Source organism: Abrus precatorius, unplaced genomic scaffold (assembly GCF_003935025.1).
Source record: "Abrus precatorius isolate BTA unplaced genomic scaffold, Abrus_2018 Scaffold11, whole genome shotgun sequence".
NCBI classification, from domain to species: domain Eukaryota; kingdom Viridiplantae; phylum Streptophyta; class Magnoliopsida; order Fabales; family Fabaceae; genus Abrus; species Abrus precatorius.
This window is the reverse complement of record NW_020874303.1, coordinates 25919207-25944875: the sequence shown is the minus strand read 5'-3', so window position 1 is coordinate 25944875 and position 25669 is coordinate 25919207. Positions and strand designations below refer to the sequence as shown.

The 25669-nt window shown below is 32.4% G+C and overlaps 3 protein-coding genes across 3 annotated transcripts; all 3 read left to right on the top strand.

Annotated features, from left to right (window-relative positions):
* The first annotated feature begins 1318 nt into the window (after positions 1-1318).
* On the top strand, positions 1319-6287 carry LOC113855302 (BEL1-like homeodomain protein 1). Its single transcript, XM_027486887.1, has 5 exons — positions 1319-1797; positions 2067-3118; positions 3935-4308; positions 4456-4516; positions 4987-6287. Exons 2-5 carry the CDS (start codon positions 2273-2275, stop codon positions 5827-5829), a joined length of 2124 nt encoding a protein of 707 aa, XP_027342688.1. The 5' UTR covers positions 1319-1797; positions 2067-2272; the 3' UTR covers positions 5830-6287.
* A 4088-nt stretch (positions 6288-10375) lies between these two features.
* LOC113855924 (F-box protein At2g26160-like) lies at positions 10376-11548 on the top strand. The gene has a single exon (XM_027487553.1). It carries the CDS (start codon positions 10376-10378, stop codon positions 11546-11548), a length of 1173 nt encoding a protein of 390 aa, XP_027343354.1.
* A 1978-nt stretch (positions 11549-13526) lies between these two features.
* Positions 13527-14774, top strand: LOC113855923 (E3 ubiquitin-protein ligase PUB23-like). The gene has a single exon (XM_027487552.1). It carries the CDS (start codon positions 13527-13529, stop codon positions 14772-14774), a length of 1248 nt encoding a protein of 415 aa, XP_027343353.1.
* Positions 14775-25669: the final 10895 nt, after the last annotated feature.

Genomic DNA, 25669 nt, shown 5'->3' with positions numbered 1-25669 from the left:
TCAAGTATATAAATCCTATGATCATCACATTAATAAGTTCAAACTATTGTCACCTTATCAAACTCAAACAATGAATAATTAGGTATTACATCATTAAAAAAAGTTAATGACAATGAAACTGTCTAGCTCGAAAGGTTTAAGTGGCTATTGGTAATTATAGTCACAACATTGGTGATTGTACAAGTAATAGAGGATTATGAATGAAGTATATGTGTTGAGTCAGGATAAGATCATATGAATTTTTTTACATGAACTATAAATGAATCTTGATGATATTATAGAATAATATAATGATGTAGAGTTCTATTAATCACGTTAGTGATTAACAAATATTGAGTGGTGAATAAAAATTTATTTTAAATATTTTGCATTAATTAGAGACTAAAATATATTTAACTTAATAAAAATTAAATATTAATAATTACTTTAAAAAAACAGTTGATATATTTTTATTATTATATTTTATATACATACGTGATATATCTTTAATTTAGTGCCTTAGTGATGTTCGTATATTTAAGTGTCTAACATGAGTTTTCTTAATGGTATACACACTTCGAGTCATAATTTTCAACTAATAATAATGTAAATTGAGAGTGAGAATAAATCAATTGCCAAGTATAAATTAAAAAAAAATTGTTAATATATTTAGTTACTATTTTGATCGATTTTCTTAACTATTATTAAAAAAGAATAGTTAAAAAACAATAATATACATTTTTATTAAAACAGAATATTTAATGTAATAATAGTATTAATATCGTCATATTTTTTATATTTCTTTGATTTTGAACTGTTATTCTTATATAGTAGTGATTGTCAAAATCGTTTCATGTTTAGTATTATTTTATTACATCATTTCATGATTACAGTCATAATATATAAGTTAAATAAAAAATTTAAATTAAGCGTAAATTTTTTTAAATTTACATTGATAAAAGAAAATCTTACTTTATATATATATATATATTCTCCGGCTCATGACAAGTCGTACGTAATTGTGATAACATAATTAGATTTCTATTTTTTTTTTAAGTGGGTCTTCGGTGTTTGGTTTATTTTAAACAAAACAAAGGCGTGCAATGGATTTATGTTATGGGGGCTTTTCCAATTTTTTTTACTGATTGTTACTAACTTTTATGCTTACCAAAACAGCGAAAAATAAGAGTTATATTATTTTTATATATTTTTTCATAACATCGCTCGTTTTATTATTTTATGTTTTCTCTTCTCTTCTATCTTATTAAATCATACAAAAAGTTACATTTATTATATTGAAAAAATAAAATAAGAGAAACGGGGAGAAACTCAAAAAAGTGCGGAGGATAACACGCATATAAGGCAAACGCTAGACCTGAGAGTGTATGCGTCACAACAACAAAATTACTTTTGAACTGTCAATTATTGTTCATAAATAAAAACAATTACACGAATATTAATTTTAAGCAGAATAAATTAATACTATTAGAAGAAAAAAAAATATAGGACCACAATCTCGGCAGCCATCACTGATCGCTCATCTATCTTTTTAAAAATATTATAAAGAATTTTCGCTTGTAGAAGATAGAGTTACAGAGAATACTGATGACAGAAGCCAGCAAGCAAACTTGAGACTCTCAGTGAAGTCCCAACCCAACCCAATCCATCTGAAAGCAAAAGGAAGGCTTTTGTATCCTATGCCCCGCGATGATGGACACTTTGTCTAGCTAGACAACACCTTTCTACCTTCCTCTCTTCCTCCTCGTGTGGGAGGCCAAGATTATAGCTTCTTCTATCCATTTATTAATTCAGAATATGGTACGGTCACACCCATCTCAATTTCTGTACACATACCTGTCCTCTCTCAAGGGATCTGTTTCCATTTTTTTTTTAATTTTCTGATATCAAATCATTTTTGGGTTTCACATATCTGTCACTTTTCTTCCATTTTCCATCATCAGTTTCCCATAAACAATCATATTCCGGATACAACTTCCCTTTCACCTCATCCATGTTAGAACAAGTTCACTTTTAAGGGGTGCTCTTGTTAATTATTTGTCCATATTGTTTTGCTATTATTTTTTCAGGATCTGTGACTAGCAAGGAAGCGCCAACATTTGTGGAACAGTATGTGTATATATTTATATTGATTGAACAAAACTGAGCACGCCAAAATAAACACACGTAATGGGCTAATGAAGATTGAAGTGAACGGATCCTAGAAAGTGGTGAATTGAAAGGCTAATCATAGAAAGTTGTAAGTGTTCCGTACAGTGTCACTGACGGAAAGAACATGGCGACGTACTTTCACGGAAACACTTCTGAAATTCAATCTTCCGCAGATGGTTTGCAAACACTTTACCTTATGAACCCAACTTACGTACCCTACACTGACGCGCCGCACCCACCAACGCCCAACATGCTCCTCGTAAATCCCAACGCGCTCAACCTCGCCAACCTCCCCCACGCGCCTTCACTCTCACCTTCCCCCAACCAACAACAGCACCTGATCCAAGGGGTAACAAGCATCCTCGGATCCACTAACTCCGGGGATCACACGCGACCTTCGTCGTTCGGAAACCAAGAGAACATCACTACCTTCCACGGCTTCTCCTCCTCAGCCGCCGCCGCAGCTCCACGAGTTCACTATAACTTATGGGGTCAGGTGATTGATCAACCATCGTCGGCGGCGGCAACTCCCTCTAGCAGCTCCGGCGGCGGAGGTTTCCGGCGGCCTAGTCAGCAGGGGTTGTCGCTAAGCCTTTCGTCGCAGCAAACGGCTTACAGGTCGGTTTCCGGGGAGGTCGACGTTCCGGGTCACGTAACCGGAATCGGGAACTCTCCGTCGTCGGCGTCGAACGGAGTTTCGGGTATGCACGGCGTCATGTTGGGGTCTAAGTATTTGAAAGCCGCGCAAGAGCTTCTAGATGAAGTTGTTAACGTGGGGAAGGGAATCTACAGAGAGGAAAATAAAGAGAAGGTGAAAGTGAATAGGGAATCTACTACATCTGGGGTTGGTGGTGATGGTTCAAGTGGTGGGGGAGAAAACAGTGCAGGGAAACAAGTAGTTGAACTTAGCACTGCTCAGAGACAAGAACTTCAGATGAAGAAGTCCAAGCTTGTCAGCATGCTCGATGAGGTAATTAGTTTAGTTATTACTTCGTGCACTTTGTGTCTTTTACATTCCATTTTTTATATCCGAGAATTTTGGATTTGTCATGCAATTGCATATATGTGTTTGATCTTGTGATAGTACAGTTAATTAAGTAATCAGTTAAGTGTGGTGTGGTTTGGTTTGGTTTTGTCAGTTACTCGCTCTGGGTTGGTGATTCAGTAATTAAAAAATTATGTACGATTCAGCTTTTAGAGGATGGGGGAATAATCAGAATGTGACAGTGGCAGAGGGTCAGTGAAATTGACAGTGATGCTGTCTCGTTTTCAGTTCTTACTTGTGTCCTGAAATTATGAAGAGGAAAGGAAACTGGTGAGAAAAGTAATTTGGTCTGGTGAGTACTGTCAGAGAATAATTTGGGTTTGGACCCATTTGGGTCGGTTTCAGCATTTATCCGTGACAATCCGAACCATGGGAGTGACCCATTATTGATTCAGATTGAGGGAGTGGGGGAAAGTTAAATTATGAACTCACCAATATGGTCCAATTCTTCTTTGTATGTATCATTCAATGATTTAATTTTCTCAAAGGACATTTTTTATATAAAAATATTAATTTTAACTTTTATAATTGAGTTGATTAATTAATAATAATAAAATATTGTTAGAAAATATTTTTTTTTATATATTTTACAACTTTCATGTGATAAATGTATAATTTTTAATATAAAAGTACTATTTTGAGTATTTAAAATGAGTTTGCATGTGTAACTCTTCACTGTACACTTTTGCATATTTATCACATCAGTTCTACTTAATGATATTTCTGTTTTGAACTTTGTAGGTAGAGCAAAGGTACAGGCAATATTACCACCAAATGCAAGTTATAATATCGTCATTTGAGCAAGCCGCGGGATTTGGGGCGGCAAAATCTTACACAGCTCTTGCCCTAAAGACTATATCAAAGCAATTTCGATGCCTTAAAGATGCAATCTCAGCACAAATAAAGGCAACGAGCAAGACATTGGGAGAAGATGATTGCTTAGGAATTAAAGTAGAAGGGTCGAGGCTTAGGTATGTTGACCACCATCTCCGGCAACAACGGGCACTTCAACAGCTAGGAATGATTCAGCCGAATGCTTGGAGGCCCCAAAGAGGCTTACCTGAACGAGCCGTTTCTATTCTTCGCGCTTGGCTTTTTGAGCATTTCCTTCACCCGTATGTAACATATATCTCCCACTATTAGTCATAGTGTTTTTAAGGACAATTAATTAACCTTCATGTCTCATTATATTAATGACTTTTGGGTAGCATATTACATATACTTGCTGTCAACTTAAAAGTGTTTGTAATTTTGGCCTGCAGCTATCCAAAGGACTCCGATAAAGTTATGCTTGCTAAACAAACTGGACTTGCTAGGAGCCAGGTATATTTGATCAACCATATCTACCATTAAGGAAAATCTAAGATATAGTGAGAACTCATTATATATATTTGGTACATTTTTGGTATGAGTTATTTTTTTTTATTGATATATATAGTCAAAATCTCTTCTAAGAAACTAACAAAACTAAAAATAATTAATATTTTTTAAAAAAATAGTTGAATCCACCATGCAGTTTTATTTCAATTTGGAAATCCACATTTTTTAAACACATTGAGAAGGGTGGTATGGAGGGGCCAACGAGGAAAATGACGCTTTGTTTATAGAAAGGGAAAAACTAAGGGATACATAGCTCAAATTTCCGTAATAAAAACATTGAAAAGCTTGGTCCATTTACTAAAATATCTTTGTTTTTTTCCGTTGGTTTATATTGCATGTGGTTCGGTAACATGAAGTAATAACAACGATTATGGTAATGTAAGTTGTTTCTTATATTCTAAAGCTTAATGCAGGTGTCAAACTGGTTTATTAATGCCCGAGTTCGGCTGTGGAAACCAATGGTTGAAGAAATGTACATGGAAGAAATGAAGGAGCATGAACAAGCTAATGGTTCAGATAACACCAGATCAAAAGAGTCCAGCAAGGAGTTGGGGTCAACCGCAAATGTTGCACCGGAATCAATCAGTGCTATTAAACTCGATCATCTCCAATCAAAACAAGAAAGCTTCAACAACCGAAACACTACTTCTCCAACTGAGATCTCAACAAACTCTTCAATGTCTCCAATTGGAGGATCCCTTCAATCCCACTCTGGTAATTTCCATTTTGCAGGTTCATCTGACATGCAAATTAGGAGTCCAAACAAGCCAAGAAATTCGGAAATACAGAACTCTCCAAGTAGTATCCTTTCAGTGGACATGGAAATGAAGCATGGCGAGCATGCAAATAGAGAAGCCAACAAAAAGTTTGGTATAGAAAGGCACCACAAAGATGGATACCCTTTGATGAGTGGCAATACAAACCATGGTGGGGGTTTTGGAGCCTTCTTCATGGAAGACATTGGAAGCAGGTTCAACGTTACTACTGAACAATTAGCTTCAAGGTTCCACGGAAATGGTGTTTCTCTCACTCTTGGACTCCCTCACAATGAAAACCTTCCTATCTCAGGAACTCAACATGGATTTCTCTCACAGAATATACATTTGGGAAGGAGACTTGAAATGGGACCAAATGGAAATGAGTTTTGTGCTATCAACACTCCACCTTCTTCTCACTCAGGCACCACTTATGAGAGCATCGACATTCAAAACAGAAAGAGATTTGCTGCTCAGTTATTGCCAGATTTCGTGGCCTAAGAACTGATGGATAGCTAGCTAGACTAGAATTCTGAAATTGGATACTTAATGAGAAGAAGAAAATCGCAGTTCAGATTGTTATTCTCTAAACATACTAATTAACTTCCCATAAGAGTTAGCTAGCTGCTGAAGAATAAGTAACGGAGAGGAGCATTGTTTTTACATACACAGTCACTGATTTATGAAATATGTCATGATTCTGGTATATTGATATCCCTGGCATGGGAGGGGAAGCTTGCTTCCGGTAAAGATGGGATATATAGTAGTACAGGACTATACTTGCAGAGATTAATATTTCAGTTAGCTAATTATTATGATAGGACACTTAATTGGGGGAGGGTATATATATATATATTGTATATGGTATTGGATATAGCCAGGTACGTAGAAGGATTTGAATGATTTCTTTTGATTTGGTATATATATAAATATATCTGCACGAGAGTTATTTGGGTAAAGAAGTAGAAGCATTGCTTTATGAGATTAATTATTCCTGCATGCAATTTTTGTTTCATGTGCATTTGCATTTGCCTGTTGTATAGAATAGTGGGTGAAGGTGGAATTATTAGTGGGAGACACGCATGAAAGGTAATATATATACGGATGTGCGCAATATTTCGACGCTTTCATAAAATAGTGTTCGAGGATATTGAATGAATTATTTTAGTATTTACTTTTGACACATTACACTACTATGCATATATATTGCATGCATGCAAAGTAAAACTCCAATTTATCGTGTTAATCCGCCTCTCTCCCCCACAATAAAAATAAACCAAAAGCTGTTCTTTGCTAGATCCAATTTATGCTTTTAATACAAAGGATGAGTAATTTGATATTTCATAAAACTATGTCTGAGGGCAATGGTGTAATTCGTATTACCTTGGGATAAGTTACTGTTTTCTATACCCACCGGGCTTGTTTCTTCTTCCTTACTATGAACCGAGAGCGGTTCAATAAGGATAGTTGTAATATTGTCATATATATATATATAACCGAGGCAACGAGAAGTCCTGGAGCTAGCCCTACTCGTTTTGTCCCATTATGTAGTTACTGTTATCCAAATTAAAATACATAATTAACAAAATTGAGCGCGCGCTTTCAAGAGTATTTTAACTTAGCAAGAACAAATATTTGAAGTTCTATCCGATTATCAAGTATCACACAAATGAAGAGAAAAAGAGGATTGGATGCTAATTGAAAACATGATGAATCAAGAAATTTTAGATAAATTGAGACTAAACTCTTTGGCTACCCCCAATATTTTTTTCCTTGGGTTCACCACTTCAACCCGTATGTATGACAATATTAATTTCAAGATATAAGCTCGATGGCACCTTGTTTGGAAATTGAAAATGTGGGCAACCTGTGCTGTTTATATGATAGATGTCATACATATATTCCACGCCACAGTATACTGGGAAAAAAAAAGGAAAGGAATACCAAGATTCTTTACAGTAAAAGAACGGAGTGGGCTCCATGCGGGTCCCACTGAGCAACGACACTTCCTGGTTGTGGCTCATACGTAGGCATAGCTCCGCTGGATGACTTGGTCGAGTTTCTTTACAAGCCCTTCTAAACAGTGGGGCAGAATCATTGTCATTTTACAGTATTGTTCAATTATACGCGTCATATATGACTAAAAATTTATAGATTACGATTCATTCATGTTTCTTCACTTACGATCTATATATATATAATAAAAAATCTTATGAAAAAAGACAGAAAAATAATTACATTATGACCGACCATTGTTTCAATAAAATCATTACACCAAAATATGTATTTTCTTGTACATGAAAGAAGGGACAAGATGGGATTCATATATATATATATATAAACGTATTAGAAAACATATACAACGAATAGAGAAAGGAGCAGAGAAGAAGGGACATTTAAGGAAAGTGAAAAACACATATTTTGGTACAATTTTAGTATGCATTAAATAAAATAATTGTGAATGGATTGCTTAGAAAACACAATTTTAAGATGGATGTTTTAAATAATATCTTCATAATTTGTTTAGATTTTTTAATTTTTTAAAATTTAAAAAATTTATTAAAATATTAATATTTTTAAATAAATTCTTTATTTGAATGTTTTTTATAATATCATTCTTAGTTTTGCACCTTGTTAGATATCAAACTTAATTATTTTTTTAAAGGAGTTTTGTACATCAAATAGGCAAAACTAGAGAGATTATGACATGCATTAAGGTTAAGATTCCAGGTAGTTTTGCCTCTACAATTTTTTAAACTAATTTTTTAAAATCAAATTTAAAATTGGATACCAGGGAATTGTTGATGTCACATGTCAAAATATGGGCCAATTTTGCCTCTGACATAAGTGAAATTAGTTTGACATTACAGAGCCCACTCTATTTTGATATTCTTAATTTTTTTTATCTCTTAGAATATAAAAATAAGTAGCATTGAGATTTGCAATAAAAAAGGGATAAGAGGTATTAATGTCATGATATAACATTTATCTTGAAAAGAAAAGAGAATGGTTGAGGGATGTAGGGCATTTTTGCAAGTTTATGATGGGGAGCGTGGCTTTAATATCGAAAGAAAAAACCTAAGGTTGGTACAATTTTGAAATTATAACCTTCAAAGGTAAAGGCTAAACTCATGTGTTTTCTCTTCTTCTGTGAAGTTTTTTTTTTAATATATATATGATAGATTTTTTTTGCTCTTTGGTGAGAGCTTTTTTTTTGTTGATCTTTCTTTTTACTATTACTTTATTTTCATCCTTATTTACACTTTATCTTATTTTTTAAAAAAAATTTAAGAAAGAAAAACTTATAATAACAAACAAATTTTATTATTTTTTACTTTTAAAAATAAAATTTATAAAAAATAGAAAAAACTCCAATATTTTAATAAATAATTTTTTTGAGGTGCATAATACAATTTTGTTTTAAAGTTTTGATTACTACATAAAATAAAAATCATTTTCTAGTTACAAAGTCTAATAAGAAAAAGAATAAAATAAATATAAATTAAACTCTCTTTTTAATTTCTAAAATAACAAGTATCAGATATTTTAGTTTTTAAAATTTTAAATATATTATGCTGATGTTTACCTTTTTTATTGTTTATTATTATTTACGCACAATAATAAAATAAACACGTGATATGTCACGTTAAATTATATACATAAATAATTGCATCATATATAGTATAATATATATTTTTATTTTATGTTAATTTTTAAGATTGTCTCATGTCAAAAACTTTAGTTCTTCATTCTAAAAATTTTTCTTCTTCTTCATTCTTCCTTAGTATTACTATCACTAAAAACCACTAATATCAACCACTATAATTATATACATTCTCCGTTAATATTTTTCCAAACTTTTTCACAAGATAACATAGTTATCAATTATGATTTTAGACATGTTGATATTGGAAACTCTAATAGATTAAAAAAAAATTAGTTTAGGCATAAATCCAAATGTAAGCTTACTTGGAAAAAAAAGAAGAAGGAGCAAGAGTAAGGGCGAAAAACAGAAAAAAAATAACGAAGATTGTTAAAGATAGAGTTTAGAAACTTTAGTAGTCAGTGTATATAGCACAAGTTCAAGAAAAAACACCTATTCAGCTATTGACAACAATTCCTCTATTACCCAAAATTAACATTAATCCCTTCGTTGACAACAAAAACTTCAGATCTAGCACATTAACTTTTTTTTTTCCTTCACCGTCGTACTCACTTTTATTGTTTGTGAAATTTCATTTGAACTCGTCATTTCTTTTTTTCTCTTCCTCTAAAATTCTAGTTTCTCTTTTTCTTTTCTTCTTTCTCTCTTACCTTTACATTTTTTACCCTTTTAATTTTCTCTTGTTATTAGATATTTTATATTTTTTAATAAATAAATATATATTAAATACATTTTTAAAAACTAAATAAATAATTTAATATTTCTTTTTTAAGTAAGTTAATACTTTTATTAAATATATGCCTAATACAAATAGAAAATACTAAATACTATTAATTAATAATATAATATAAATGATTAATAATATTAATATATTATTAATGTTTTACTAAAATTTTCATATGATATTTTTATTTTTAAATTTATTATTTTATAATCTATCAATTATTAAATATTATAGAATAATTAAATTAATATAAAATAACAGTTTTAAATGTTAAATTTTTTAAAAGTCCATATTATAAATTAATAATTAATAAAATTAAATATATTATAAATCTATACATCATTGAAGTACAAAATTTTGTTATATATAATGCCTTGACCATAAATAAATAGTAGCATAGTAAAAGGAAGTCCTTAAATTAATACTTGTCGATGCTTGATTTGTCGGATAGAGGCAACTTATCAGTTGACTTCACCGATGAAACCACGAAGACTAGAAACAGGACTACTTGTTGCATGGCAAATTTCGATGCCGCTTTCGAACAATGACTTCTCTTCTTCTTTTTCTTGCCCCACAAAGACAATTATAGTGGACAACAATGGCACTCACCACTCAACCTTCTTCTTCATGTACTTGAGAGTGGACACCCAAAATAATCAATGGAATCAAGCACACCTAAGTGGTCTAATCTTCCAAACGATTTGGTAGAGCACATAGTTAAACTCTTTCACTCACCCATCGATCTTCTTCTTTTCCGAAGTGTGTGTAGCACATGGCGATCCTCTTCTTCTCTCAGCAACAACATTTTTCACTCTCCATTATTCCCTCTCAAGCTTCCAACACCAACTTGCATCGACCCTGACCTACGACCCTCTTCTATTCTTCTCACACAAAGCACCATCTATAAGATTTCCAAGCCTTCAAAGACCATGAATACCAGGTCATGGTTGGTGAGGGTGGAGAAATTATCAACATGTGCCGGTAAGGTGTGCCTCAAGGACCCCCTTTCTCCCTCTCTCTTTGGGAGTTTCACCAACCACAAGTTTCCCAAAGTTTGGAACCTGTTGAACTTGAGGGTCTCCGAGGTAAGCAAAGCTTATGAACTCAAATTTGATGGCCATCAATCATGGGCTTGTTCTACTTCTATGTTTAAGAAAGTGGTAGCTTCTGACATGAGAGATAATCTTTCAGTGATTGCACTCCATCGACGTGGAAAATTGGGCGTGTGTAGAGTGAGTGAGAAGAAATGGACTCAAATAAAAGATAACCAAGTATGGAACAAATACATAGACATAACTTATCATAATAACAAGTTTTATGCAGTGGATGTAAAGGGGTTGTGCCTTTCGGTTGATTGTAGCCAAAGCCAAAAAGTCAGGTACAACGCCCCGCCAGGGACTCGTTCTGAATTTCAGTATTATGATGATAGAGGTAGGTACTTGGTGAATTCTCTTGGGAATTTGCTCCTTGTTGATAATCCTCCTGTGCGTGGTTGCAATGTGCATTTTAATGTCTATAGGTTAAATGAGGACGAGGGTCAATGGATTCCAGTGGATAACTTGGGTGACCAAGCGTTGTTTTTGGGTGATGATTGTTCTTTTTCAGTTTCAGCTGGAGATTTAGTTGGATGCAAAAGTAATTGCATTTATTTCACTGTTTATGGATACACTTGTTATGATGCTTATGCTGGCTATCATGCATGGCAATTTGACTTGGATGATCATACACTTACACCACTCTCGCCAAAGACTCGTTTTACTAATCCTTTTCGCCCTCTTTCAACTTTACTGAAGGCTAGAAAGAAAAGTCTAGCCCTTTTTCTTGGATGCTAACTCTGCACCAAACACGTAGCTCATGCCACAATGTCAGAATGTGAGAGAAGAAGAAACGTACATTGTGGTTTGTGGATTCGTGGTAAATGGAACCTTTTTATTTTCCATATGGTTATTATGGCCCAGAGGATGGGGTGAGAGTGTAGTCCATCATTTTGTAGCTGGACTTTAGTTCACTATTTTGGGCCTTGTGTAAGCTTGGTAGATTTGGTTTGTTCTTTGTATTTCGGAATGAATTTTGGACTTTGTTTCCTGTTCTCACATGTCCATAAAAGCCCTTTTATAAAAAAAAAGAAATAACAGATAGAAGTTTAGAACCTTTTAGGGGTGATTGATTTCAAAGAAATATGTTTTTAATTACAAAACTATCATTTTATTTTATTTTGTTAAAGATCTATATAAAAAATAGTAATTTTTATTTATAAATATTTAGAAAATAGAAAATAAAACGAATAAGATAACATATTTGTAATTAATAGTAAATAAAATAAAAATAAACCAAGAAAAATCTTCAATTTTTAAAGTTAAATTGTATATCTATTTCTATGTATTTATTTATCTATCTACTATCTATCTGCTGCTGCACAAACGTGATATTTAATCAGCCCCGCTATTTGGTTCAAAAAGTATTTATACAAAAAGTTATGAATTAATGTTAACCAGTCAGATTTCAAGTAACCATGTATGGTAGGTAAGAGTGAAAAGTAACGTTTTTACCAAAATTAGTTCCCAAAATTTTCGTGCAAATCATAAGAAAACTTGTGCATCATTTATCTATTTCTATATTTAAATTTTTCATACACGTATGTTTAATTCTTAGATTTGGAAAACATATCAAATTCAACCATTATTAAATCTACCCTTAATCAGTCCATTTTCTACCCTAAATCCAAGTAAAATACTATGCATCTCATCGATAAAGCTGTTTTCTTTTTTATACTTTTATTAAAATGGTATTATTATTATATTCAATTTTTTTTATTTAAAACCCATAAATCATATCAGTATAATTAATATATTTGGGCTGAACTCAATCAATCGCATGTGGGAGTAAATTTTTGGTGTAGTATCTTTTGCGCTTACATTTCCTTATTTGGTAGCTTTTTCTTCATTTTTAATTTTCAAAATTTTAAATTATGAAAAAATTAACATTATATAATTCGGTGTTGCTATATAAAGGAAAGAAATACATACTCTAGGAAAACTGAAAATTTTAACTGAATTTTTACTATATAATGCTTTGTTTTAATAAAAGAGAAAATTAAAAAGTATAAATAATGACATTTTTATTTAATTTTAAAAAAATGGAAACAAACTAACTTTTAAATAAATCATCTCGTTATTTCTTCAACTTAGCTCACTCTGCTGGGAGTTGTGGGTCCAAAGGAAATACATGGAATGAAATGACAAAAAAATATATCCTCCATAAATATTTATATATAAATTCCTTACGTGAGCATCACAAAGTTTGAAACTTAATTGTTTTTGGCTTTCTCTCTCTCTCTCTTCGTGGTTTGAAAATTGAAACACTATCCAAATCAACCACCGAAGCTGTAGTACGAGCCGCCGACGTACGTGAACAAGTGGCCACCAAGTTGATTCGTAGCATATGCCACAGCGTGATGAAGACCTAGAAAATTCCAATATTCAAACGCCATTATTTTGTACTGTTTCAATATGTTGTTGCAAGGTTTGACCACCAAGCCCACCATTGACAAAAAAAATTTAATTAAGCATTTATGACCGGCAAAAACAAAGAAAACTTACGAACTATATAATAACCCGTTTATCCCAAAATCTCTTCCGCGCTGTCGCTAGTACATTCATGTACATTTGTATCATTAATCATCTTTAGCAACTTTATATTTATAGAACCGATCCTCTTAACCCAAGAAAGAAACCCCTCTTTTTCTTCTTCCTTCTATCTCTAAACATCACCATAACAAAAATATAACTTCATTGTATTTGTTTTTATACAATGGCCGAAATTGAAATTCCTGAATTTTTCGTTTGTCCCATTTCGCTTCAGATCATAAAGGACCCCGTGACGACCGTTACAGGCATAACATACGACAGAGAAAGCATCGAACACTGGTTGCTAACGTCAAAAGAATGTTCTTGTCCTGTCACAAAGCAACCATTACCAAGAAGCTTAGAGTTCTTAACCCCTAACCACACACTTCGCAGGCTAATCCAAGCGTGGTGCTCAGCAAACGAAGCCAATGGGGTTGATCAAATTCCAACCCCAAAATCCCCTCTTGCCAAGACCCATGTTGAGAAACTCGTGAAGGATCTCCAAGTTCCTCGATACTCTCAAACGGCATTGGAAAAATTGCACGCTCTTGCTATAGAGAGTGAGAGGAACAGAAGGTGCATGGCTTCAGCAGGAGTAGATGAAGCTATGGTTCACGTAATCATAAAGAGTTTCAAGCAAGGTAAAACGACGTCGTGCCTCGAAGAAGCTCTGAGAATCCTTCGTCTACTTTGGAGCCCTTCCGTTGTGGCCGACAACAACAACAACAACATGAAGCTCATGGTTGGTGAAAACATTGACTTTCTCAACTCGTTGACTTGGGTTTTGCAACTTCATGTTAATAACAAGGTCAAGATAATCAACGAAGCAATGCCTATACTGAAAATGGTTATCGAAGTGAAAGATTCAACCCCTTTAGGAAATTTGAAGCTTGAATTCTTTGGAGTAATTGTAAGTGTTATGAAAAATAGAGCACTCTCTCAACAAGCTATTAAATCTGCATTGCATGTGCTTATAGAAACGTGTCCTTTGGGAAGAAATAGAATGAAGATTGTGGAAGCAGGTGCAGTTGTTGAACTTGTTGAGCTTGCACTTGAAAAACCAGAAAAGAACCTAACAGAACTCATTTTCATTCTTCTGGCACATTTGTGTTCTTGTGCTGATGGAAGAGAACAGTTTGTGCAGCATGCTGCAGGCATTGCTGTGATTTCTAAAAGGACACTCAGGGTTTCTCCAACAATTGATGATCGAGCTCTTCATATATTTTCTTTGATTTCTAAGTTCTCAGCTTCAAAAGAGGTTGTTCAGGAGATGCTGAGGGTTGGTGCTGTGTCAAAGCTTTGCATGGTGATGCAAGCGGATTGTGCTTCCTATTTGAAAGATAAAGCAAGGGGTATACTTAGGTTACACTCCAAAGCATGGAATAATTCTCCTTGTATTCAAGTATATTTGTTAACCAGATACCAAAGGTGATTCATTAATAGAAGCTCCAATTCCTATTTGATTTTTAGAATTTTTATTTTCCTGGGTTCTTTTTTAGCCTTAAAATGATACTCTGGTCTGTGCCAAAACACTGTACAATTTGAAGAAGGAATTGAAAGTTTAAACTCCGGCCGATTATTTCTGTTTATAAATCTTTCTGCTCAAAATTTATATAAAAGTGACACATTTAAAAAATAAAAAATATATTTTAAAAAGATATATATGTATTTTTTAATAAAAAATATTAATTTGAAATCCGTATACTTAGTCTGAAAAAGTTAAAGGTAACGTTTATCTTGAATTTTTTGTTGACGTGCGTGGGTGGGTGTTACAGTAGTAATTCTGTACAATTAATTGACTTAAAGAGGGGGCTGATTGAGTATCTTATGGGTAGTTGATTAGTATAGCCGACAACTGAGACAAAAAAAGGTGGATCAAGATTGACCTCGCAGCACAATTTTTTGTAAGGCAAAAGCGAAAAGTCACTTTATATACTGGAATTTTACGTGTGGCTTAATTAACATTTTGTTTTCTTGCTGTTCCCTGTTATTTTGGATCTCCCATACTTCCACCAAAGTTTCTAACACAAGATAAGATAATTTAATGTTAGTTTTTTACGTTTCGTTGATATTGTTTATTAAAAGTTTCTTTACTAATTTGTAATAATATTAAATATAGATATTTTTACTAAAGTAAAATTTTGATTAATAAATAATACTAACAACACTTAAAGAATAATATGTAAAGTGTGTTGTTTTCAGGTTACAAACAAACTATTTTTTAACAAATCATGGGGATAATTTTAATTACTTGTTTTTATCTTTTAAATGTATTTTAAAAGATGCATTTATATAAGAAAGATTAAAAAAATCACTATTATTATATATTTATGAGTTTTAACTCTTGAGTGTGAGATATTGTTCGGTATAATGAAGTTACTAGAAATGCCCTGGGTTATAATTCTCAGTTAAGGTAGGCAGTTCCTTTTCATTTGCTGTAACTATACTACATTACTATATTGGATTTTCAATACAACTTAAAAATAACAATTATTAGTCAAAGCATCATAAATGAGGGCGAAAGTGAGGTAAGGTAGAGTCTTTTTTTTTTTTTTAAAAGGCAAGATAGAGCTATTTTATTGCTATAAATGAATTTAAAACATAAAATAACTGTAGAATTAAAAAAAAGTGAAAAGTTTGAGAATGTGAAAAGTCAGAAAAAATATAAGTAAGATAAATAGAGGCTTAATAAAAGAAAAATAAACGAAACTGTAAATTAAAATTAAAAAAAAAAGGTCATGTCTAACTAGCAGTGAAGGAATTCTATGTTATCTATAAATGGGAAAAACTTGAACGAGAAAAACGGTTGAAAGAATATTCGTTGAGAGTGTGAAACATCATAACTGGACGCAATCCGTATTTTAATAACTTTTAATACATCCTCTGTTCGAAGGCCATTCTCAGCCTCAAGCTTCATATATAGACACATTCAAATCTCCAAGCGAAAAAATGTTTACAACAAACCAAGTTGAATTCGTTGGTTGACTCGCGTGCAAGTCTTATCTGTCATCTGTGGTGCCTGGTTCATCTGCAGATTGCAGATTGCAGTTGCAGCAGAAATTAAGAACCACTATTATTTAATTCCCTTTATGCCAATGATAAATATTCATTATTTCATCCTCACCGAACATAGATATTAGGATAATATATGATGGTAAAATCTGTGGTACCTTCAAAACTTTTAGGGTACTGTGCAGGAAAAATAATATATGACTTGGTTCTAATAAAAATGAATCAATTAGATTTCATAGTTTTAATATTTTTGTAGTGTTAGTATTCACAAATTTAAAATTTTTAAAACACTGTTATTATTTAATAAAGAGATGACATGCATTTAAGTATGTCACACTAAAATAACATAATTAAAAGTATATCACGTTATTATTGTTAAGTAGTAATATAAATTGTTTTAAAAATTTATAACAATTAAATTTACTGGAAAAAAAAAGAAAATTAAGATAATTTTTAATTATAATTATAGAGACTAAATATATATTATATATTATCATTGGAAGCTTCACTTAAATAATCTTGAAAATAAAATAAAGTAAGTACTTCTTGGATTAATTATCGGGTCTTTATTTTCTTAATGAAATTTCAATTCTACGCATGCATGCATTTATCAGACATGCACCAAAAGTTATATGGTCAATCCACGAGAAACAATTTGTAGCTTTCTTTTCTTGGACTAGCTAGAAGAATTTGATCTGGAAGAACCAAAACAGAGGACGAGTATTTACTTAACTTCAGCATGTGGTTCTGGAAGCCAAACGTTTGACACATTTGGAAAATGACTACTGCATATAACTACGTAACCTTTCATTCTATGGAAATGTCTTAACTCTCACGTATCAATCATTCTCACTACCAGCACTTTCACCATTCTCTATCTAAGCAGAGATGGTGCATTAGAAAGAAAGTCGTATCAATACCCTTTCATTATTTTTCTTCCGTCAATGGTGAAAGTGAATGCCATCTCTTTCCTTACTTTTCGCCTCCATAAATTGAAATATTGTACCTTTCTTTTTTACTAGTCAAAGTTTTATTCATCATATCAATGATGATGCCACATCCCTTTTTAAAATTTTTATTTCTGTAATTTGAATATTAAAAATTATAATCATATGTAATATTATGTATAATTTTTTAAAATTTTTGATATACGTGTATTTTAAAAATGCATTAAAAAAGTGAATGAGTCAGCCAAAAGTCGTCTCTTAAATTGGTCCAAGAAACATTTTCTTAAACTTTTTCATTGCGTCTGTTGTCCTCGCATTAAGAAATTAATTAGGACATTAGTATTCCACTGGCGTTTTTTCAGCGGATGTCCCACTCGAGAGTTAGCCACGTAGTATTGAAAAATGTACCATATATTTTCGATGTTATTATGTTCTTGTGATTACGATTACATCACTTTTAATTTTTTTGATTATTTTAATGTATGCGGTATATAATAAAAAATAATAATTATAAATAGTTAATGCTGTTAATATATTGTATTTTGTGATATCATGTAACTTTTTATAAAAATTTATTATGTATTCTAAAATACATGCTTAAAAACTTATTATTGCTTCAATTTGTTTTTTTATAAAAAAATTAAAATTTTATTGGTCTTTAATATAAGATGTTTTACAAAATTTTAAGAATATTTATTATTTTATTTCACATATTTATTTTTTATTATTGACCTTTCTAACTTAATAATTAGTATAATATTTAAATTTACTTAAAAATAAATTTAAAATATTATATTTAATTTTAATACATTTTTTTAATATATGTAGTTTAGTTAAAAAAATCTTATAAGATTATATAAATTTATATTTTTACTGAAATATGTTAGCCAATACCTTAGAGTATTAATTGAGAAATTTAAAGTAAAAATTTATTATTTGAAAATATTACTAAAACATATCTCTCTATAAATTTGAATTCAATTTAACGTATTTTTGAATTAAAAAATTTATTAAAAATAAATAAAAAATACTTTCAATTCTTAATGACTACCCTAAACAAAATCCTTCTTTGTTACACAAATTCATTCAAGTCAAGAATAATTATTTATTAAATTAGCAGATAACTGACAAGTTATTTCTTCATTAATTACTACAATTACTGCAAATCTTAAAATCCCATTAACCTAATGTGCTTTATTCAAAGCTCAAATTCCTAAATCTTTAACGTAAATTCTTTACTATATTCCTCTAGATTACGCGCTGTCAAAATTGCCTTACAGTGCACCTTAATCAATTGTTAGCAGCACTTATCTCAAACATGCCCCAATCCATAATATTTTCTGTGATTAGTATATTTTATTTTGGTTAACATGGGAATATTTGATTAGAAAAACTAAAAACATGAAAAAGAAAAAGAAATAAAAGCTGTACTTTTAAAAAATTAAAAAGATAATTTAGTTTCGTTAGACTAATTTACCCACCTGAGTACGAGTCATTTGGTCAAGAAAAAGAAAAGTATGAATAACTGATTCATTATCTTACATTATTAACTTTGGGTTTATCTTATTACTACCTTTAATAGTATTTTCATTATAAATTTCCCGGGGCACGGGGCGGCGTTTACCTTGAACGGGTCAAGGTCCATGCAACCTTAACTAATAATGCTATTGCTTTACAACGTTTTTGCACCGTTTGAATGAATTGGGCCCCAAAGAATCTACCAATCAAGGTTTGGGCTTTATTCAAATCTTTAATCCTAGGATATGGACATGGCGGTATCAAAATTCTAATGACTAACAAGAGAAAACAAAAAAATGAAATACGACACTCCTGTCAACACTGACTAGTATGACCAAAAACGAAAATGAGTTTTTTCGATGTTGATTTTCACATGATCCAATTTTAATTTTCATTCTCAGCTAAGGTTTTTATACAAATAAACATTTCCATTTCCTCGTGCTTTTGGACTTGACTAATATGTTTATTGTAAAGAATTTAATTGGAAGAAATTTAATGAAGAGTGTCCGTAAATTGATGTAATCTTCATTTTCTTTCCACAAATTAACCTCATTATTCAAATCGATATTCGATCCTTTTCAGACAAACGAGGGAAGTTTATAACATGGACGAGATTTCTACTAGTGAGTTACGAATAAATAATGTAAGCAAACTTGAATATACTGAATTCAAAATTTTAAAACTATTTGAGTTGTGGATACTCATCATTTATAAGTTGTTTAACTTTTTTGTTTTTATTAAATATGAGACTTATTCACTTATATTTTACCTCAGTTGATGTAATAGCTAGACTCTTAATGGTACGTAGTGTATTTGGGTACGTAGTGTATTTGGGATGGAATCTGATGCAGACTTACAAAGCAATATGCTCAAATTAATATAGGCTCCAACATGTCATGTGGTTTTATAAGAATGTCTCATTGCTGAGTTTAGGCACGGATGAGTGATATAGCCTGGTGACCCGACTCTGCAAAGGTTAGGCCAATAGCCATGTAAGGAGGTTTGATAAGATTAAGATTTGGTCCCATAACCACATGACATGTTTTGTTATTTCCTACACGTAAGGGGTTTTGAAACAATTCTACTAGCAGAGGTTAGGTTAGCAACAATAATCCGAGCAAAACTTAGATATTATTTTTTAGGTGTTAGTATTGTTTAATTAAAATTAAAATTTTATTTTAATCAAAGAATTATATTTAATATTGTTGTTAATTATTAAGATACATCGTTTAATTTAATTAATAAAGACTGCCTATAGCACTTAAAGAACTATATCTATATTTTGTTTTAATATTCTTCCAATTAGAGATACCAATATTTGTCAAAAAATAATAATAATTACAATTGAATCAATTACTTATAAAAATAAAAATAAAAAATGACAATGTCATTACAGCATGTCACTTGCTAAATCTTTGTTTATGGCGGACAAATTCCCCTAAAATTCATGTTAAATTCAATTATAATCTAAGTAGTCAAACTATCACTTACACATGCACTCAGCATCTAACAATTTGGACAAATGTTAGTTTTATTGGAAGCATTATGATACATCATACAAAAACTATGTTAGAATTTTCTTTAATCCATTATATAATTTCCATTATGCAATGATTATTATGAAATTACCTTTTTCCTTTTTTTGATATCTTAAATTACGTTGCTCTCACAACACAATATTTGGTTCTCATACAATTAAGGGTTTAGAGAGCACTAACCTGAATCCATTGTTCTTTGATGTTACCTCTCTCTTTGATGTTGCTGATCCCTTGGTATTTTCTCCAATTCTTTCTTCCTCTTTCAGCTCCTCTCAGGTGGTTGAGAGAAAGTTCCTTTCTTATGTTTACCGTGAGCTCACTCTGAGACCGTGAAAGTGAACAAATAGAGAATGTTGTAACCCTCATTTGGTAACTGCTCTTTAATTTATATGAAGGGAGAGGGGAGGGTTTCCTTATAATTGTATTTACAATTATACCCTCAATGACTCTATATTTTATATTTAACCACCATCACATTAAATCAATAATTAGAGTCATGCTATAAGTTACATAGGCCACTATAATAAGATTATTAAAATAATCTAACAATTTTTCACTTAACCTATGTGACGACTTGAAGATTTAATGAACTATAAGCGCGCATATCATTGATAATATCAAGTCATCATCTTTTACTGATTTAAGTTGATCGGATTATGGCGGTCATAAGTCATTTGACGACATGATTCCTTCCAAGTATCACAGAACCAACTCAAATCAAAGCAGCTTTAATCAGTCATACTACAGACTGTAACTCTAATGTGTTTTTAACACTCAACCTGTTATCAAACTCAAACCATACATATACATTAATACAATTTAAATAATAAGTAAACAAGTAGAAACAATACTTTTATTGAATTCCCAAAATGTTTACAATAATATGAGCAAAATAATCTATACACATATGTGAATTACACAATCATGCTAATAAGGATTTATCTATAATGCTCATTCTATTAACATGGCCAGAAAATATTTTAGGGAGCAATCCCTTAGTTAGAGGATCCGTATCATTAAATCAGTACCAATATGCTCAATAGACACTTTCTGTTTTCGCACTTCTTTTTTCACTGATAAGTATTTTAAGTTCATATGCTTTGCTCCCTTTGAATACTTATCATTCTTAGAGAAGAAGATAGCTGCGAAATTATCACAATACATTCTCAGCGGTTTTTCTATATTATCAACAATATCAAGCCCTAAGACAAAGTTCCGCACTCACAAAGCATGAATAGTGGCCTCAAAGCAAGCCACAAATTTTGCTTCCATGGTAGACGTAGCAATAATTGACTTCTTTCCGCTCTTCCATGAAATTGCACCTCCAACTAATAAGAAGATGTAGCCAAGGGTCGATTTCCTTGAGTCTACACATCCAATATAGTCTAAATTCGAGTAGCCAATCACTTCCAGTTGACTAGATCTCCTATAAGTAAGCATGTAGTCCTTGGTGCCTGGTTAAATACCTAAGGACTTTCTTTGCAGCCTTTCAGTGGTCCATTCTGGGATTACTTTGATATTGGTCTAACATTCCTCAACAAAACTGATATCAGGCCGAGTGCATGTCTGAGCATACATTAAACTCTTGACCACTAATGCATAGGGAATAGATTTCATTGCTTTCTGCTCCAACTCATTCTTGGGACATTGCATTTCACTAAACTTGTCTCCCTTTTGAATTGAAACTAACCCTGATGAGCACTTTTCCATTTTGAATCTCTCTAATACTTTGTTGATGTAGACTTTCTGAGACAATCCCAGTAATCCTTGTGATTTATTACGGAATATTTCTATTCCAATCACATAGGAAGTCTCACCTATATCTTTCATCTCAAAGTTCTTAGAGAGAAATTCCTTTATATCATGCAACAGCCCAACATCATTAGTAACAAGAAGAATATCATCAACATACAGAACTAAAATGATGAACTTACTCCCACTGACCTTCATATAGATACACTGGTCAACAGTGTTCTCTACAAAATCATATGACGTGATGGTATCATTGAACTTAAGATACCATTGTCTGGAAGCCTGTTTCAACCCATATATTGATTTCTTTAACTTACACACCATACTTTCTTTACCTGCGGTCAAGAAGCCATCTGGCTGATCCATATAAACTTCCTCTTCCAAGTCACCATTCAGAAAGGCGGTCTTTACATCCATTTGGTAGAGCTCTAAGTCATAATGAGCCACTAAAGTCATAACAATTCTTAAAGAGTCCTTCTTTGAAACTGGAGAAAATGTCTCTTTATAGTCTATGTCATCCTTTTGAGTGTATCCTTTAGCAACAAATCTAGCCTTGTATCTCTCAACGTTGCCCTTTGAGTCACGTTTGGTTTTAAAGACCCACTTGCAACCAACTCGTTTTGAACCTTCAGGCAACTCGACTAGATCCCATACCTTATTGTCACTCATTGATTTTAACTCTTTTTTCATGGCATTCAACCACTTTTCAGAATTGTAACATTCCATGGCTTGCTTAAATGAGACTGAATCCTCATCAATACTCAAGTCACATTCATGCTCAAGTGAGTAAACCACATAGTCATTCGAAATAGCCGGTCTTTTCTGTCTTATAGACCTCCTTAATGCTATCTCTTGTGGTTCACCTTTCTCTTGCTCACTTGTAACTTGTGCATTTTCAGCTGGTTCATCCTCTATATGTTGTTCTTGTGGGTTTGGAACATTAACTTGTTGTCTTCTTATGTTGTGTGACCGTGATACAACAAGAGGAACAACAACTGGAGAAGAGACACCAACTACATGAGTTTCTGCACGCGTCTCTTTAATTTCCACCTTTCGTGTTTCATCACTCCCACTAAACTGACCATTTTCAATGAACCTTGCATTTCCAGACTCAACTATTCTCATATTATGATTAGGACAGTAGAATCTGTACCTTTTTTATTTTTCAGGATAGCTGATGAAATAATCACTTATGGTTCTAGCATCAAGCTTCTTTTCATGTGGATTATATACTCTTACTTCTGCTGGACAACCCCAGACATGAAGATGTCTTAAACTGGGTTTCTTTCCTGTCCACAGTTCATAAGGAGTCTTTGGAACTACCTTACTAGGAACTCTATTAAGCAGATACGCAACGGTATTTAATGCGTACATCTATAAAGACATAGGTACAGAACTGTAACTTAACATACTCCTAACCATTTCTATGATAGTACGATTCCGCCTTTCAGCCACACCATTTCGTTATGGTGTATCAGGCACAATATACTATGCACATATGCCTCGATTTTTCAGAAGTTTTGCAAATGAACCTGGACATTGTCTACTTTCATCAGATTTTCCATAATATTCACCACCTTTATCTGACCTCACAACCTTTACCTTTCTATCTAGTTGTCTTTTCACCTTATCAATGAACACATGTAAGACATTCACTGATTGAGATTTTTCATGCAACACATACAGATAACAATAACGTGAGTAGTCATCAATAAAAGTAATGAAATATCTTTCACCACCCCAAGATGAGACGTCAAACGGACCATAAATATCAGTGTGTATCAACTCTAAGAGTTGACTGCTTCTTGTGGCTGGATTCTTTTATGTGTGTTTAGTTTGTTTTCCTTTAATACAATCCACACATACATCCAAGTCAACAAAATCTAATTGAGGTAAAATTTCACTTTTCATTAACATCATCATCCTTTTTTTGGATATGTGACCTAACCTTTGATGCTACAAGAAAGCAGAGCATTCATTACAAACATTCAAATTACTACTAATAGCATTCTCAACATGAAACAGAGATTTAACAAATTTAACATTAAAATTGAAATGATATAAACCATCAATTAATGTACCAGATCCAAAATAGTACGAGTGTTTATACAAAGAAAATGTACCGTTTCTAATCTTAAAATTAAAACCAAATTCGTCCAACTTTGCAACAGAAACTAAATTTCTAGCACATTCAGAAACATAAAGACACTTTTCTATATCTATGCTACAACCAATATGTAAGATCAATCTGTAAGTCCTTATTCCTTCTATCCGTGCCTTCATTCTGTTTTCCATGTACAAGAACTTTTCAGTTCTGCTTATGGGCTGGATCGAAAGAAATCTCTGCATTACATGTGACATATGAATAGTTGCACCAGAATCTAACCACCAGGTATTTTTAGGTACCTCAATAAGATTTGATTCAAAGCATACTGAAACATAATATATACCTTTCCTTTCGAACTAAACCTTTCTCTTCGAACAATCCTTTTTGAAGTGACCAGTTTTCTTGCAGAAGAAGCACCTCTAACCCTTCTGGATTCGGCCTTCACGAACCTTTAATAAGGCCTTATCCTTCTTGTCCTTATTACCTGGCTTAGCCTTGCTACTACTAGCCCCTTCATGAAATGTGAGATGGATGGAGTGTTCTTTCACCTTCTTCAGCCTCCCTTCTTCCTGAACCAGCATGACCTTAATTTTCTATATGTTCCATTTATCCTTAATGGTGTTGTAATTCACCTAGAACTGACCAAACTCAGGAGAGAGTAAGTTCAAAATGAACTGTACTAGAAAGAATTTCTTTACCTCCATGCCCATTGATTTCAACTTTGCCGCTTGATTGATCATGTCAATTACATGGTCATGAATGGGCCGTGACCAATCAAACTTCTTAGTAGTCAGCTCAGTTAACAGGGTGACTGTAATGGACTTGTCAGTAATGTCCGATTGTGCATACTCTTTTACCTTTGCCATAAATTTCCTAGCATTTTCAGACTTTTACATTGATGGCTTCACGTTTTCAGCCATAGTCATCTTCAACAAGCTCAAGCTCAGCTCGACCTTTCTCAAGCCTCACGAAGAGTCATTTCCTCTTCAGTACTGGTCTTTGTAATGGTTGCAGGCTCTTGTTCCATAATGATTGCTAGGTCTAAGTCCATAACACTTAGCTGGAATCGAACTTGTTTACTCCAATCATCATAATTAAACCCATTGAACTTGACTACACCATTGCTCATGCCATACATATTCATAGGGCTGAATCCATTTAATACATGCTTAAACATTTTTGCTTTGAATAAACTTAATAGATTCAGACAGCTAACCATTATCAATTATGCATATAAGTTTACTTTTGGGTAACGCCTAAATACATAATTTATCTATAATGATACTAATAAACAACTTTAATTGACAACTAGTCATTCAAACTAATATGCAAGTCATCTTTGGATATACAAACATATTATGAAGTGCTTACATGTCTCCTTAATGTCATTAATCATATGCAATGATCCACCTTTGGGCGATCTCCTAGCATTATAATTAATGAGCTAAATTGG